Raw genomic sequence first — 16,050 nt, 5'->3', positions numbered from 1 at the left:
TCGGAATGAAACGCGAAGCGAGAGACACTGCTGCAAGCACTTTACGACCACAAAGAAGTGTCCGCGCCCTCTTTGCACACAGACACCACCCTCGACGGCGATCCTCTTCCATCGAATTCTCGTCAACATCACTTTTTAATCCGCCCCCAACGGTCCGGACCCAACACGGCCAACCCGTGCCCGATTCGGCGCTTCAAAAAAGACATAAAAAAAAAGGAAGAAAAAAGGGCCCTGGAAGGAACTCCCCGGGAAACGTTCCTCCCGGTCCCACCACACTCCCCACTGCTGTGATATACGAATATCTCTAGGGCCACGTCAGACCAAGTTGCAAGTTGCTCAAGCTTAAACAAGAAGGCCGCGAGAAGACCCTATATTCGAGAGCATATTAATGATATTAATGGGCAGTGTTCGACGTCCTGGATTGGACCTCTAGCCATTCTCCTCCACTCGAGCTGTCGTCAGCTGTGCCAGCTCATTCCACATCGCCAACGCATCACTTACCTCGCAGGGATGTCATACCGCTCTCGCTCTCACCTCTCACCTTGGGCACCCCGGTAATCCTCGAGCTGACGACTGTTCTTCCTCGCAAATCCTCATCTGCCTGCCCAATCCTCATCGCGGCCGTGGGCAAGTGGCCTTGCTTCCTCAACGACGTACCATCCTACAAGACCAACCACATGTGAACTGTTCGCCATGCATGGAATAAGTAAGAGGATGCAATCATGCAGCACACCTGGAGAGCTTCATGCTCCAACCAACAAAGCAACACCGCTTAAGTGCAAAAAAGGAAAAGCAGCGCCACAAACCCCAAGCAATGAAAATAACCCTTCAATATCTCCAATTGGACGAGCCCCCGCATCCCCACTTTCCCCTTACAATTGTAGCCGTTTCAGATTTCGCAAGCATCCCTGGCCATCTCTGGCCATCCCTGGCCGACGTAGCATCAATGAACCTTGTCCAGGGTAAACCCGCCCATCAACCGTCGATCATCCTATCGAACCTCCGAAGTAAACAACCCTGAGTTCGATCACGCTCTTTGATGGGGGGTGGCGCACTAGACAGCTAGCATCGTGACGTCGAGCTGTGCGAAATATCATCGTATCTATAAATATATATTGATATATGTTAACGTATGTGTATAAGATGATTGCTCTAGACTTGTGGAGTATCCCGTAGAAAGGCGCATGCACGGAGGGATGTTCCCTGGGACCTGGCTTGTCTAGACAATATTCGCCTTCGCCAGTTGCAAGCAATGGGAGCCACTCGGTCGGTTCGACATGCGAGAAAAGTGCCATCCACAAGTCCCCAAAAGTGAACTTGCCGTGCGATCGTGGATCCGGAAGCATTCCGTATCACCCTTCCTTGCTCGAAGAGGTCGACATTGAGTGTCCCAACGCATCATCGTACTTAATAAATAGTCAATGCAGAGCGTGGTGCGCACGTCTTTCTTCCGTGATGCCGGCTTTCTATGCTATGTACATGACAGGCACCTATTCATTCTTTCAAATGCTTCTTCTTTCTTGAGAGGGCAATAGCATGGCCCGCTCTAAACGCGCTCCCGCCATGCACATCAGACACCTCGTATTCTCTCTCGGTCACTCCATCTCGAATGCTGGTGGTATCATTGCTCGTGTACTCCAATGTCCCATTTCCCAGTGGAGATCTTCCCCCTCTTCCTTAATTTTTTTTCCTTCGCTTGGCCTCCTCCTGAAATGGTAAAGAAATGTAAAAGTCTAAGTACAAATACACTGAATAAGCTGGGTCGTCGTAAACCACCTCTCTAGCACCTGCTGCCCACCGGCTACATTACTAGGTGGGAACCCCTAGTTTCCAAGTGATGATTAAATCGCGAGCAAGAGATCATGTTGCTGAAGTGGTGAAATCGAAGGAAAAGAGGTGCTAGTGGTAAAGGCGGAGCAGATGAAAGATGAGGAGGCTAGACGCCAACGTGGTATCTCGATAAAAAAAAAAGGAAATCAAGGAAACATAGGAAAAGAAAAATGCCAAAGACCCATCCCTTAATTCCCAACGCAAGTCATGCAAGTCATGAGAGATAGCCGATGTAAAGGAAAAACGGCATCCTGAATAAAAATATTAAGCGGAATGATGAGGACACAAGTACGCTTCATCCAAACCGAAGGCGAAACGGAAACGAGTAACGCAGTCAAATCCAGATTTCTGCGCTCATTCTTCGACAGGATCCGGGTTCATGGCCCGGAGGACTCGTGGTTGATGTACCCGGCGAGAGTAGTCTTGATCATCGTGCAGAGTATTAACGCTTTCTCGGCTCTTGGTTCGGGCAGAGGTGAAAGGATCCATTCGGGGATCCACTGGCATTAGTCGGCTATTTCGATCGCCTGCGGCACCACCAGCCATAATTCCGCTCGAAGCCGACGGTGGATCCTTCTCTCTCGCATCGGAGCCCCAGCCAGCGAAGGCTGAGGAGTGGGAGCTTCGATTTTCGAATGTGCCGCCTCCCTGCTCGTTGGCACGCCGTCGTCTGATGATGAACCATCCGATGGCCACCAGTGCTGCGATGCCTAACACGACGCCAATAACTATTCCGGCAATCTTTCCCGAGCTCGGGCCCTTCTCTTTTACGGGTTCATTGCCAGCGCCCTGTGACCCGTCACCAGCGGTGGGTATGACGGTAACGGTGCGGATGCCATCGGGCGTACTCACTGTCGAAACAGATGATCCGTCCTGAGAAAAGAAAGATGCCGTCAGTTTTAGCTCATCATCCACAGAATTCCCCGTTATATCAGCCCGGCGCAGATCGCTCTTTTTCTTCTTTCTCACTTTGCCAAAAGACTAGCCAACAGGGACAAGAGGAAAAGGTATAGTCCCTTGAGGATAGGGATATAAGAGAACAAGAATGGAAGTTTAAAAAAAATCCATACAGAAGACAAAGTTCCACTCGTTCCAACCGAAGACTGGTCGGAACTCGCAGTTGGAGTGCTACGAGTATCTGTATTCTGGGCCGTCTCAGCTATGGATTAACCCAGAATAGAAGCAAATCAAACAAACTATGCTGGAACAAAGGGAAAGGGGGCAAAGCAAGAACAAGGGAAGAACGGTCTCCCCTCCCGTCCTCACCTAGATGATATTGTGCTAGTGAAAAAGTAGCAGAACCTAAGGACGAGATCGAAGAGGTCGAAAGTGAGGTGATCAGGGCAGGGCAGGAATCTCTGCGGCACGAAGAAACGAAAAAGTTGTACTCACACTACTACTGCCCTTGGTTCCCTTGGGATTCTTTCCAAGTTCAAGGTAGCCGTAGACTCCTTCACCACCACACAACTCCGAGTAGCCAGGACAGCCGGTATTGCATTTATCGTTACCGACGAGTGTGGAATCACTGGGAGTGTAATCGGAGCACCAGCATGACTGGTAGTTCAATACCGCGTAGGCATAATCGCCTCGGCAGAAGTCGCCACAGAGGCCATGACTTTGGAAGATGCTTAGGTCTAGCGGCTGCGTTAGAATAACCGGAAATTATACGGGCAAGAAAACTTGAGAGCAGTTGCCAACTTACTAGCATTGGTAGATGCGGTATTGATGCTCGAACAGAAATCCGCGGGCGTATCGGATAGGCAGACAAGGGCCCATAATTGTAATAAGAGGAAGAACTTTCCGGCAAACCCGGTAATGCGCTGAAGTATGGCCATCGCAGATAAGAGAATGCTGCACGTCGTAGGGTCCGTAACGACTATCTAGAGCTGCACGCTCTCCACAACCGCGATTCACCACAAGAGAGAGAGGCCTTAAGGGTGTAGTTGGCCCGAGAAAACAGGCGTGCTTCTCAACCCGAAGAAAATCCCAACCAACTATAAGGAACACCTCGCGAGGCAAAGCGAGTCGGTTGGGTTCATCAATCCAGACAACTATATTCTCCAAATGCCTTTTTTCCTAGATCGAGTAGGTAGGCATGACCTAGGTTCCCCCCTCGAGTTTCCTTGTTCCAAGACGGCAATTTATATCGCTAATTCAAGAAAACAGGAACTGGACTTCCGAACAAAAGAGAATGAATTCGCAAGAATGACTAATAATCGTCGAAATTTGGCTGAAGATCAATCTTAGGTCGATATTATGCGATTCGATAAAAGGGACGGGCTCGGTCTGTTTCGCGGTGTGGGCGGGATCGAGGAAGAGGAGACAAAGGTCTAGAAACGACGACTGCAGAGGTCGGCAAGGTCTATCCGGCAAACGCCAACGACAAGCTGAGAGAGAGAAAAAAAAATTGATTGCGAAATCGTTTGTGTGTGTGTGTGTGTGTGTGTGTGTGTGTGTGTGTACGTGTGATTCCTCTGTGCTACCAATGAAGGAAGCAGAGGTCGGTCTATACAGGATAGCGACCGGAAAGAAGATGGGTTTGTTGTCTAGAGCCGGTCGGGAGGAGAAACTGAATCTCGAAGGTGTTGTATTTCTCGTTTGCTCGTTTCAAGGTTGGGGAGTAGAATGAGAGAATCGAGGGAAGATAGGGTGATGCGAGAGTTGGAGTTCCTTTCGTGACATAGCAGGGGGGAGAAATTGGCCCGGCAGCAGCAAGCGTGAAATGCCTGATCCGGGGTTCGGGGGTTGACTGACAGGCCGAGACCAGTCGGTGACGTATGACGGAGAGGATCAGCAGCAAAATAGTGGCAAGGTACCATGCGCCAGGACCGAGATGATCTCCATCAACAGAACATTGAAGGGAAACAGAAAAGAGAAAAGCGAAAATGTGAAAATCCCCTACGCCCGCTTTCAAAGAAAGAGATGCCAATTCGGCTGCAAACGCGAGGAAAATGGGGAAATAACAAGGTTCAAGAGGTATCCAAGGACATGGAAAGAGAAGACAGCGCAAATATGAGAGTGCAGACGCAGTCGAGAGGTGGAAGGAAACAACCCGAGAAAAAGGAAAGGGCAAGCAGAACGCACGGGCTTGGGGAGGAACCATGAAATTACGAGGTACGAAGTACTTCGTACTCCGTCAAGCCAAGTCGGGAAGAAATTTTAATAAATTAGCGCTGGGGAGAGAACCTGGATTTTGGCGATACATTGATACCATTCCAAGGAAGCACGTATCATCAGTATCTCCTCCACTTGGTACTTCAAATCGTTGGTCCTGCCACCAATACCTAAATTACTTGGTGGCTAGTAGGCACTGCTGCGTATGCATTACAGGTGCTATAGTAATGCACTGCTCTCACGACCTTCTCCTTCCTCTGAAGTTCGCATGGGAGAGGCAAGGTTTGCCACGGGACTGTGAATGTACCATGCGGCATGTGCGAAGTAGTGTACGTACTTTGCTCACACAAGCCAACACTAGTGGAACACGAGGAGGACCCTTGTAAATAGTGCTGGTGTACGAAGATACATTGATTGTTGGAGCCCAGTCCGCTGTCCCGCTCCCGGCTAGTGATTTAAATGGCCCGCCCGCACCTGCACCAGGAACGACCAGCCGGGCTTCGGGCGACCTGAAGATGGAGCCAGTCTTGCGACTTTTCGTACCTCAAGCCATTAGTAGTGCTTTCCAAGTGGGGCATCGGCTATTATGTGGCTACTCCGTGCAATTCTATGTACATAAAAGGGAGGCAGAACGGAAAGGCCCATATCGATCAACAACAATTTGAAGTGATAATGAGATTGATGGGTTACTGACTAACGGAGCATTTGAGTATATGTACTTCGTACGAAGTACAACAAGAAAGGGTCAAGTACGATGTCGTATTCCAAATCCCCTCCCCATGTTCTTGATGCAAGTCAAGATGCTATCTGTCATGGAAGCGAGCATTTTTTCCTTCTCGGGTTTCCAAAATACCACACCACCATTGTCGTAAGACAATGCGTGCGGCTCGTATCCAGACACTTTTCTTGCTCGGATTGACCACTTGCGTCAAGGCCTCGACCGCTCCTACATAAACTGCTTGTCATGATATTTGATCACCGGAGGATCCAGCATCTCCCATGTTACCATAACTCGAACCGGCATGGGGGTACACTACTAGACTACGAAGCATGTATACTCCGTCCATGGACTAAGATTGACGATGGATCTCTCCGGTCTTGGCAGCGTAATGGAACTGGGGCTATTCCAGCTGATGACGATCCGGTCGGCGCTTTCTTGCCCATGTCTCCCTCAGTGCACATCGAAATAAATGGGACCAGCTTGACTTGTTTCTGTTCCAAGCTAGGGTCATTTCAGCTAAAAAGGGTATAGTCTAGCGTACATTAGTCGAGGACAGACAAAAAAGCCTGCAGGTTAGGCCATGCCAGCTCTGTTGTCAAGCGGCTAAATCGTGGGACAGACAGCGAGCGATCGACCGAGGTAACTCGCAGGGTACTAGGCACTTACTCCAGACATGTTTTCTGCAGGAATCTTGAAGTGAGTAAGTACCTTGCCAGCTGACGAAAGACACCTCAAACATTACGAAGTAAATCGCCAAATCTCCACGATTGGTGGTTAACGTTGGTACATGCGCGACTGAGAGTGATAGATGCCAGGTATTTGTGTTCTAGAGAGTTTCGGGACCTGCGAGACACGATTGATTATTTCTCACTCTGGTCGGTCGATAGATCGAAGGAGTGCGGCGTAGATAAGCCGTGTACTTGGTTGCTTAATTCTGCGGAGGCGGCTGGATATAGTAGGGCTTATTGGAGAGCTATTTTAGCTTCAGGAGACTCGCTAATCTCGGATGAAGCAATAATCGATCAATTCCAAGATCGCCCGGCCCATTACGACTGCAGTCGATGGATCTACTGTTTCTCGAATGGGGACAGTCTGTTTCAAAGAAGATCAGATCGAACGCCTCCAAGATCCTGCGAGGACCCTGGGTCTGATGAACTGCTCCAGCCGGTGTGTAAGTGTACATTTAATCATTGGTGCTCTTATCAAAATGGCGTCGAGGCGTGGGGTGTTTCCTACGACTACTGAGGACTCAGTAATAGGGGCGGAAATACGAAGATTGAACCTGAGTTGAGTGCTTGACCTTCGAATCTCACTTCCATGCCCGTGTTTAGTCCAAGATGAAGCTTGAAGCATCAATTGACTTAGACCCTAGAGGTTCCATGCCCTTCGCATCGGCTCCAAGATTTTACTAGTACAAGCAGGTAGAACAAGTCAATGATTGACATCGATGGCGGCGATGAACGAGATTTATGGTCCCGCACCCTTTTCCTTTCCTTCTCCGCAATCCCACGCTCCATCTGCATCTTGCTTGGTCAGCCAAGCGAGAGGCTGAAACGTCCGCATCCATGATCATTGCGCAAGAGGCGTGGTCCATCGTAATTTTAAAGCCTTGATTCGGACACGCACTCTGAGCCGAAGTGATCCTCCTTCCAAGGACCAAGTATGAAGTATGAAAGTATAGAGGAGTCGTGAGCGAATACTTGCCCCGTCGAGTTTACACCATTCATCATCGCGTCAACTGAGCATTCCCTCCTCCCATTGATAATGCAACAAACTTCTAGTTCTCCAATAAGGGGTTTTGAAGAGCATGGGGCCTCGGAGAATACGGGTCGAGGTCTGGGAGGGCCGCAACTCGTAATGGTCAATGGTCAGGCCGAGACGACGCATTGCTTTGGTTCACGATTCCCGCATCCTTACAAACACGATGCCGCCATTATTACCATACTTTTTCTTTTCTTTTTAACTTTCTCGGGGATTGCAAGGAGACGAATGATATCGACTCACATTCATGCTTATTAGCTTGCCTTCTGAGTGGCAAACCGAACACTCCGTACGAAGTACGGAGTACACAGAGAGGGATGCATCCGAAATATCAGGGAGTAGCCCCACCACGGAACTGCTTTCAATCTCTTGATGTGCTCAGATGCAAAGCTCCACCTGGATGGAGCAGCAGAGTCAAGATTCCAAGGTTCGGCGCGCATGAGCATGGCCAGTTAACTCTTGCTAGTGGTATGGGTAAGAGAAACCCTTCAGCCAGACTCGGCAAAGCACAAAAAAAAAAAAGAAGAATCATGACATGCTGAATCCCGTGTCACCCCAAGAGGCAGCTGGTGGGATGGAACATCAGAAAACGTAAAACTCCAAAAATATCACATCTTATAGTTTATCAAGAAATTGAAGTCCCCGCAACTATGCTTGAACGCCCACGGCAACAGACATATTTCAAAACTCCTTACTGCATCTGGGGTCACGCGAAACAATCAGTTTGCGGCCCAGGGGTAGTCGTGAGCCATGGATTGTGTCCTATCTGGCAGTTAGTTTCCGCTTTCATATGACGACAGAGGCGCAAATGCAATCCGTAAATTGTTGAGGACGGACTATTGGCACATCGAAAATGGACGGGATGATATACTGATGTGAGAATGCAAGAGAGATGCATTACTCCCTTCGTGCTTCGTGCACATTCACTCGTGCAGTACTTTTGGTGGATTTTGCTATCCCACAACCAATGTGACTTCGCGTATGCATCGATGCATCAGACCACCTCGCATCGAGGAGTGAGGTATGATGATATCTCGCCCAAGCTATTGGTATTGGTGCATTATTTAAATGATACCAAGCCCTTGGCTCCATGGCAGTGGGGGCGAGTCAGCCACGTTTTTTCCTCCCTTCTTTGTTTGTTAAAAGTTTACTCCGTAGTTCGAATGGTTTTGCCACGAGTGCCTGATCTTCGTCGACCACATGTCCTTGGGTCATCCGTGACATCATGTTCAAAAGTAAAATCTATAAAAGGCAGTTGGCGTCTATGCAGGATAGGATTTTTTTTTATTTTTTTTTTTCGAAAGAAGTTACAGACACACGCATATCTTGAGTGAAGGCGATAAGAAGTGATCTCGGCCATTTGGTTGCCGGAGAATCTTGTGATTGCTTCGTATTCCGGGTGTGGTGTTTGACTAACTTCTGGAGGATCAAGCCGGAGTGAAGAAGTGAAGGCCACAGCAGCAGCTCGACGAAGCAAGCAAGGCTGGAGCGTCAGGTTGCATTGTCAGCTCTGCCTATCAGCAGTTCGAGCTGGACAAGAGTCGTTTTCCAGTGAAAGCTAGGCGGTATGTTCAGAGCTCTTCGGAACTCTTGAAGATGATCAATGCAACACGAGGCCAACAAATTGGGAAGGCCAAGATGGAGAAGCGAAAACATCGAGAGACACCGACTCGCTGTTCACGTGTCCATCCGTGTCGCACAAGCTTCCAGTTTCCCAGGGAAGCGTGACCAGGCCAACATCGACAGTATTCTAAACAGAACATCTAAGAAGAGCTGTCAAGATCGAAACGTGCCGGGTTTCGTCAGAGTGCACAGTGCCCCTCCTCAAACTCTAGTGCCTTAAGCTCAGTTTTCCCGTCAGAATTTGGTGGCTTTTGATAGTCAGGAACCGAGATCAATTGCCTGCACTCAGTAAACTAGTTTAGCTGCCCCTGGGTGTGGCAACTGCTTCTTCGGTGAGTTAAATCCCCCCTCGTCACCCTCATGGGACTGTGTATTGTCTGCTGCTCATTGACTCAAGTTCTCGCTGCTCTCATCCTCAAGGCCTTTAATGGCGCGAGGCGGTGGGGACGGTTCACCCCAAATGATGAGGAGTTGAGGAGTTTGATTCATCCCTTGTAGAACAGAAAGCCGGCTGGTCTGGCTATGACGCCATCACTGACCCCTTCGCCATTTTCCGCAACCCCACGCAGCCTCCTTCAATCGTTCAATTCGTTCCGGCTTCGGGGCAAAACTGCGGTGGAACTTGCCAGCTTGAGGCATCTGCCACAATCTGACACAGTAACCAACCTCCGCCTGGGCAGGCCCAGGTCATGTGCCCGGATTATTGGGTTAGAACCTGGAGCCTGAAGCCCATGTGAGCAATTCGTCGTTGGAATCCCAACAAGTCGGCTTACATCCAAGCCTTTCGAGCAATATAAGCCTGTTGGTGTTTTGTGTTACGTCGTGGGCGCGACGGCCTCTGTGTTTCGTTCTTTTCTCTTGTCCCGTTTGAACGTCGCAGCAATTAACCCGGAGAGGCCGGTTTTCGAGCATCTGCCTAGCTCATACACCACGTACCGAGGCCGAAGCATCGCGCCTGCCCCCCTCAACCTGAACCCATCAGCTTAACCTTGGTCTCACTTGTCATTTGCCCTCATCATGCGGGGGACCGCCGACACCTTCAATCCGTCGGAGAAGCAGCTACCGTTATGGAGAGACTGCGATAAATTAATGGGCTTGTGCCAGGCCGGCGGGGCGAGGTACACTCCCCTGAATCGGCCGGCCAGAAGACGAAGTGTCGCGTCCATGGTCCTCATCGCTCTCTGCGCCTTTATCGCTATGGCTCTTTTCACGGCTCTGCTCTCGATCGGCCACTGCATGTTTAGCTGGGGAGGAGCGAAATGTTATCATGGGTACGAGTCGCCTTATTCTTTCGATATTGACCAGGCCTATAATCCGGATTGGATGGCTTCGATCCCAGACGATGTCAACATCACAAGCTTATCCATTCCGGGAACCCACGACACCATGACCTACGACATGGTGAAGAATATCCGCCTGCAGTGCCAAAGCCATAACCTCAGCACCCAACTGAACGCCGGCGTGCGATATTTCGACATCCGGGGAAGACTCGTCAACCACACGATAGGAATCTACCACTCCTTCAGCTACACGGGCTACACCTTTACCGACGTCGCCCTAGAGATGTTCGCCTTCTTAGACGCCCACCCTGACGAAACCATCATCATGCGGCTCAAGGAAGAGGGCAAGCCCGTTGGCGATGCGAAAGAATGGAACAAGACGTTCGAGGAGGTCTTCAACCACTTCCGCCTCGAGAACCCCGAAACCTCTCCCGGTTTCGGCAAGCATCTATTCGAGGTCCCCATCGAGTCCCCCCAGTCCTCGTACCTCCCCACCCTGGGAGACCTGCGCGGGAAGATCCTCCTGCTCGAGAACTTCCCCGCCGAGGAGAGGCACTACGGTCTCCTCTGGGAGTCGTCGCTGATGGAACTCGAAGACCTCTGGGAAATCCCCACCATCTACCATCTCGAGGATAAGTGGGTGGCCATCGAGTCCAACTTGCACCTGGCGAGGAACAGGCCCGATGACAACTCTGTGCTGTTCCTATCCCATCTCAGCGCTTCCTTTGGCGTCTTGCCCATCGAGGCTGCGGCTGGCCCGCTCAACGATAGGCAGATCCTCGGGATGAACGACAGGACGGGCATCTGGTTGGAGGATCCGGATACGCCGGGCCGGGCTGGTGTGGTGATCATTGACTTCCCTGGCAAGGCACTTGTTGATTCGGTCATTGAGCGGAACGCGGGACTGACGAAGAGGGTCGACGGAGGCCTGCAGAATGGGGAATAGTAGACTTTTTTTTTTTTTTTTTACATGATCGGTTATAGTGCATTTGTAGAGCGGAATCGTTAGATTTTGTTAGCTTGGCGTCCGGAGTCTTGTTTCCTAGAGGGGCTGGCAACCACTCTGTCGGGTTGCGCGTAGTTTTCTCAGATAGTAAATTGTATTCTCGACTCTCTGCATTTAAGCAAATCTATGATCCCACAATCACAAGTTCGTACTGGACTGGGGCTCATCAAGTACGCCAGCGATATGATAAACACGTATATAGAGCATCGTTAAGCTTTAGGAGCAAGGTGCAATCCCTGAACGACCGTGAAATGCATCGAACCTCCGTAAAACCTACCCCATATCCAAAAAGCAGATTTGCGCCCAAATTCCAAGAAAGAATACATACAATAAACATCCTTCAAACAAAAATCCATCAATCCGTTTCGCATCCTACACATCAATGTTATCCTTGACTCGTAATCGTACCAGTCCGCCCAAGTCCCCATCCCCTAACCTATATCCACACGCCATCCCGTCTCTCCCTCCATTCCTATCGAACAGAACAATCCCTCTCTTTCTCCCTATTCGGGGTTCCACCATAATTATATATGCCAAAAAGAAGAAAAACCCTAGCCTCGCCAAATCGAAGAAAGAATAACAGTAAAAGAAGAAGAAAAGGCAAAAAAATAAATCACCCACCGTTCACCACGCCGCTACGTTCTCTTATTTCCCTCGCCGGGGAGATCCCTCTCTGCTCCTCCCTTCAATCGACTCCACCATCTCCAACACCTTGGTCTTCGGTTTTTCAAACTTCATCGAGTCAGCCGTACGCAGTAATTCGGATTCCCTGCTGGGCGGTGTATCCCGCATGATGTTGCGCTGCGGTATCTCGGGCGTCGGTGGCTGGAAACTGGATGGCGAGAGCGGCTTCACTACAGCCTCTGGAACGATTCTCTCCTCTAAGGGGTACCCATGACCCCCTTCGGATTCGGCCGAAACCTCGCGGTGTAGGGGCTCGAGGAAGGGGTCTTCCAAATCAGACACCTGGTCGTTGTGAATCGGATGCGCCGGAAGCGAGTCTTCTTCAAGCGCCCGCTTCTCGCTCAGGATCTCACCACCGTACGTCGTTTGAGAACCGCCTTCGGGTCCTCGCACCAATTCCTCCGAAGGCTTTTCACCATCAAGACCAGACATTCCGGCTTCTGCCTCTCCTTCCACCTCCGCATTGACCACTCTCAACTTCTCCTTAGGTACCGTAAACATAACTTGAACAAGACGCTGCTCCACCGCCCTTTCAATATCCCAATCCGTCTCGGTCGAACATCTCGGCTCCTGCTCCGCCGGCACGGTTAGTCCACCAGTTGTTCCCGACCCGGCAACCTCCGACTCCCATGCGTGCTTGCCCTGTTTTCTCCGGAGCAGAGAGCCGCTAATACTGCTCAACCCCGATGGGCGGTGGTCGTAATCCGTCGAAGTATGCTCGACGGAAGCGCGGGTTGGCGAGGGCTCACTAGGATGTTCTTGGGATGGGCCCGCTCCGGGACCGAAAACGCGGCGAAGGCTGCCTAACCATCCGCGACGGGGTTTCATCTTGCTAGGGCTCCCAGGAACGGGTATGATATCATCGTCGTGCTCTTCGTCATTGTCGTGGTGGTAGTGACGGTCGTGATCCGGCTCACTGCTACCGCCGGCGTAGAGTAGATTCGGCCCTTCAGCCTGCAAGGTGGTGAAGTTGGACTTTGCGGTGCTGTAAGAAGGGCTGCTGCTGCTCGAACTGCCTAGTCGACCGTCGGCAGCCGCGCTAGCGCCGAAACCAGCGCCAAAACTGAGAGGGCGAAGGTAAGACCTCCCTGATGTCGATCGTGCGAGGCTGACCGCGCTGCGGTCTGACAGGTTACTTCCTGTCCGAGCATCTTCGTCCGTAATCAAGGATGGGTTTGAGGATTTCGTGGGCGAAACCCTTCCGCTTTGTCGGCGGTTCATCCGCGCAAGTAGACCCTCCATTGCGTCCACATCCGACATCCAATCCTGCACCTCGGGGTCCATCCTACGTCCTTCAGGGCTTGGCGTTGCAGAGGATCGCCCGCTAGGATATAGAACGGGGGCTGCCGGAAGGACCGGAGTCGCAAATGGATCCGAAGGGACCTGAGAACTGGGTGTATGTGGTTCATTGGATGATTCACCGTTGGGAGTTTCGTCATTTTCGCGCCCTCTGTTCTCTTGCTGCTCTACTTCCTCATCTGCTTCATAAATCGGGTGAATGCCGGACGTCATGGAGCCTCCGGCAGGTTGGTACATGCCTCTCGAGTTACGCGAAGCAGGCTTTCGCGGAATTTGAAGAGCGGGGTGAAGCGACATGGAGTTTCTGTTACTTCCGCTGCTCAGAGTCTCATATCCGAGGGATCGTGCCACGTTATCGTACGCGTTGGGACCGCCCGTATACCACGTGGGGGGAGCCCAGGACAAGGAGTCATACCCGGTGTCGTAGTCTCGCTCCGCCATCTCATTTTCGCTCTGAAGGAAGAGGGCTCTATCTTGTGCTAGGGCGCGGATGGCATCGTCACGTAAGGTCCTCCTGCGTCTCGAACGCCGTCGGTAGAAGAAGAACAGCGCGATGGCGGCGATGATGAGAGGGATGCCGACACCAAGGCCGATACCAAGGCCGAGTCGCTTCGCCTTGTCGTCTTTGTCTGCCGCACTGGTACCGCCAGGAGAGGAAGGTGGTGGCTGGCCCGAATAATACGATGGATTCGCATAGCTGGTGGCCCATGTCATGCTTGTAAGATTGAGGAACTGGGGCGCGTCTGAGTTCGACTGCCTCTTTGACTTGGACCAATTGGGAGGAGTAATTTCGTAACCGCCATACACCATCATAACATTTCCGGGTAGAAGAGCTGCACCATGCCCGTAGATACCGTTGCCGGTAGGCTGAACATCGGGAATCACCCACTGCCAGTCGTCATAAGAAGCTCCCATCCGGAGCATCACGAGCTGAGGCTGCGCGGCTCGGTTGACATTACCGACCCAGCCTCCCAATAAAACTAGGGTGGTTCCATCCTCGCTCAGGACTGTTGTATGTCCAGATCTACTGTCAACAGTCACACTCTCCGGCTGCTGTGATACGAGAGCTATGTCGGCTCTCAGTTCTTCGGATCGGGCGCTCGGTGCTTTGATGTTGACGAAAGACCACGACTCCTCGGGAAGATTCCAAACCGCAGCCGTGCTCATGTTCACAAAGGCCTCTTGCGTATGACCTCCGAGAAGGACGTAGTTGGAGCGCTGAGTAACGGTGTCTCCGCGGTAATTTAGGGATGGGAGCAGCCTTGTGAGCGTAAAGCCAGCCTCACGCACGGGGCCCTTGCTCGGCACGATTGAGAGACTGTACTTGGAATCTGACTCGAGGGAAATCTTGCGCATCTGGTTGGTGTAACGGCCGAGATACTGCCAGCTCGTGAGTTCGTTGCTCGAATTGGCGCACATACCCCCAAAGGTGTAGACAACGGGGTCGGAAACTGTCGGTTGGACCTGGGAAGAAAAGCTCACAGAAGCGCCAAGGAAGTTGGGCCCGGGGTATGTGATGCTGCTGTCCGCAGAGGAGATGGTCTGTTTCTCCCACGAGGGTTTCCCATTGTTATTAGTCGAAGGGACATATGTCCAGATTTGAAAGTCGGTTGATGAGTCGCAATCACCCGCATAGACGATGAGGTGTCCATTTTCTGACAAGGCTGGCGAGTAGATTGCAGTGTCAGAGGCCCCATCCATAAATGGGAGCTTATCGGTAAGAGTCTCCCACCCATTCTCTCCGTCGACCGTGGCGCCGATATTCAGCGAAAGGAACTCTACATTTCCGCCCGTCTGGCGGAATACGTAGGCCTTATGGGCAGTCGAGTCGCTTCCCTCGGAGGTCACGGCTGGCGCGATTATAGTGGTGGGCATATAAGGAAATTTTGCCGGGGTGGCGGCGAGGACGGCGGGCGCCCAGGCGATGAGGAAGAGGAGAAGAAGGGCGACAGGTGCATTTCGGATAGCTGCGTGCGGGCCGGCGGTGAGGGCCCGTCGCCGAACCCCGTGTGACATGGCCGGGATCGGGAAGCAGTGGCGAAGAAGGGAAGAAGGTGGTAATTCTTTTTTTTTTTTTTTTTTTTTTTTTTTTTCTTTTTAACCTTGCCTTGGCCCAATAAACAGCGGTAGGGGTGTGGGACGAAAAGCAAGGAAGGCCGGGAGAAGTCAGTACGAGGCCCGGTGAGGCCAACTCATGGTGCGGGTTGTCCCCAAGAACGCACGATTAGAGTTGTCGCGACACACGAGAAGCCGGATGAGGGGTGCAGGTTCCCTTCCAGATCTCGTATTCTCGGAGAGGCTCCCGTCTCTTTGTTTCGACTGGTGACTGGTGACTGGTGACTGGAGACTGGCGACTGGCGACAATGGACTGGGGATGCTCCACGGAGGGGTGGATTCTCCTCGGGCTCAAGGAGCGATCATGACTGGATTCTTGGCCTTCGGAATGCACACTCTTACAAGGGAATTTCTGACTCTCACTCCCCGATCCTCTTTACCCTGCAGTGCTGAGCTGGCAGCACGCAAAAGAAGACGAGGTAAGATTCTAGGGAAAGGATTGTGGGGAGGGGGGGTGGTTATGACCAGGATGAAAAGGGCTGACGACGTGTCACAACAACACGGCGGGTTCACCGGGGATCAAGGCCTTGGGGTGCAGGTGCTGTGGCCGTGCTTCGTAAACGAACAGAGAAGATGCGCGTAAGCGGAATCACGATAATAGAGTTTGATAATGGATA

The 16,050-nt window shown here is 51.5% G+C and overlaps 1 protein-coding gene and 2 pseudogenes across 1 annotated transcript; 1 reads left to right on the top strand and 2 right to left on the bottom strand.

Moving 5' to 3' along the window:
* Positions 1-2,184: 2,184 nt before the first annotated feature.
* Positions 2,185-3,665, bottom strand: SAPIO_CDS7024 (uncharacterized protein; the record flags this gene model as incomplete). Its single annotated transcript, XM_016788969.1, has 3 exons — positions 2,185-2,703; positions 3,223-3,464; positions 3,533-3,665. The coding sequence occupies 3 exons, from the start codon at positions 3,663-3,665 to the stop codon at positions 2,185-2,187; spliced, it is 894 nt and encodes a 297-aa protein (XP_016640796.1).
* Positions 3,666-10,066: 6,401 nt separating this feature from the next.
* On the top strand, positions 10,067-11,275 carry SAPIO_CDS7023 (annotated as a pseudogene; the record flags this gene model as incomplete).
* A 705-nt stretch (positions 11,276-11,980) lies between these two features.
* Positions 11,981-15,334, bottom strand: SAPIO_CDS7022 (annotated as a pseudogene; the record flags this gene model as incomplete).
* Between the last annotated feature and the right edge of the window lie 716 nt (positions 15,335-16,050).

The sequence above is a fragment of the Scedosporium apiospermum genome (genome assembly GCF_000732125.1).
Source record: "Scedosporium apiospermum strain IHEM 14462 chromosome Unknown SEQ_SAPIO_0110, whole genome shotgun sequence".
NCBI classification, from domain to species: Eukaryota; Fungi; Ascomycota; class Sordariomycetes; order Microascales; family Microascaceae; genus Scedosporium; species Scedosporium apiospermum.
Note: the sequence above shows the minus strand (reverse complement) of the source record. Positions and strands in the feature narration are given on the sequence as shown.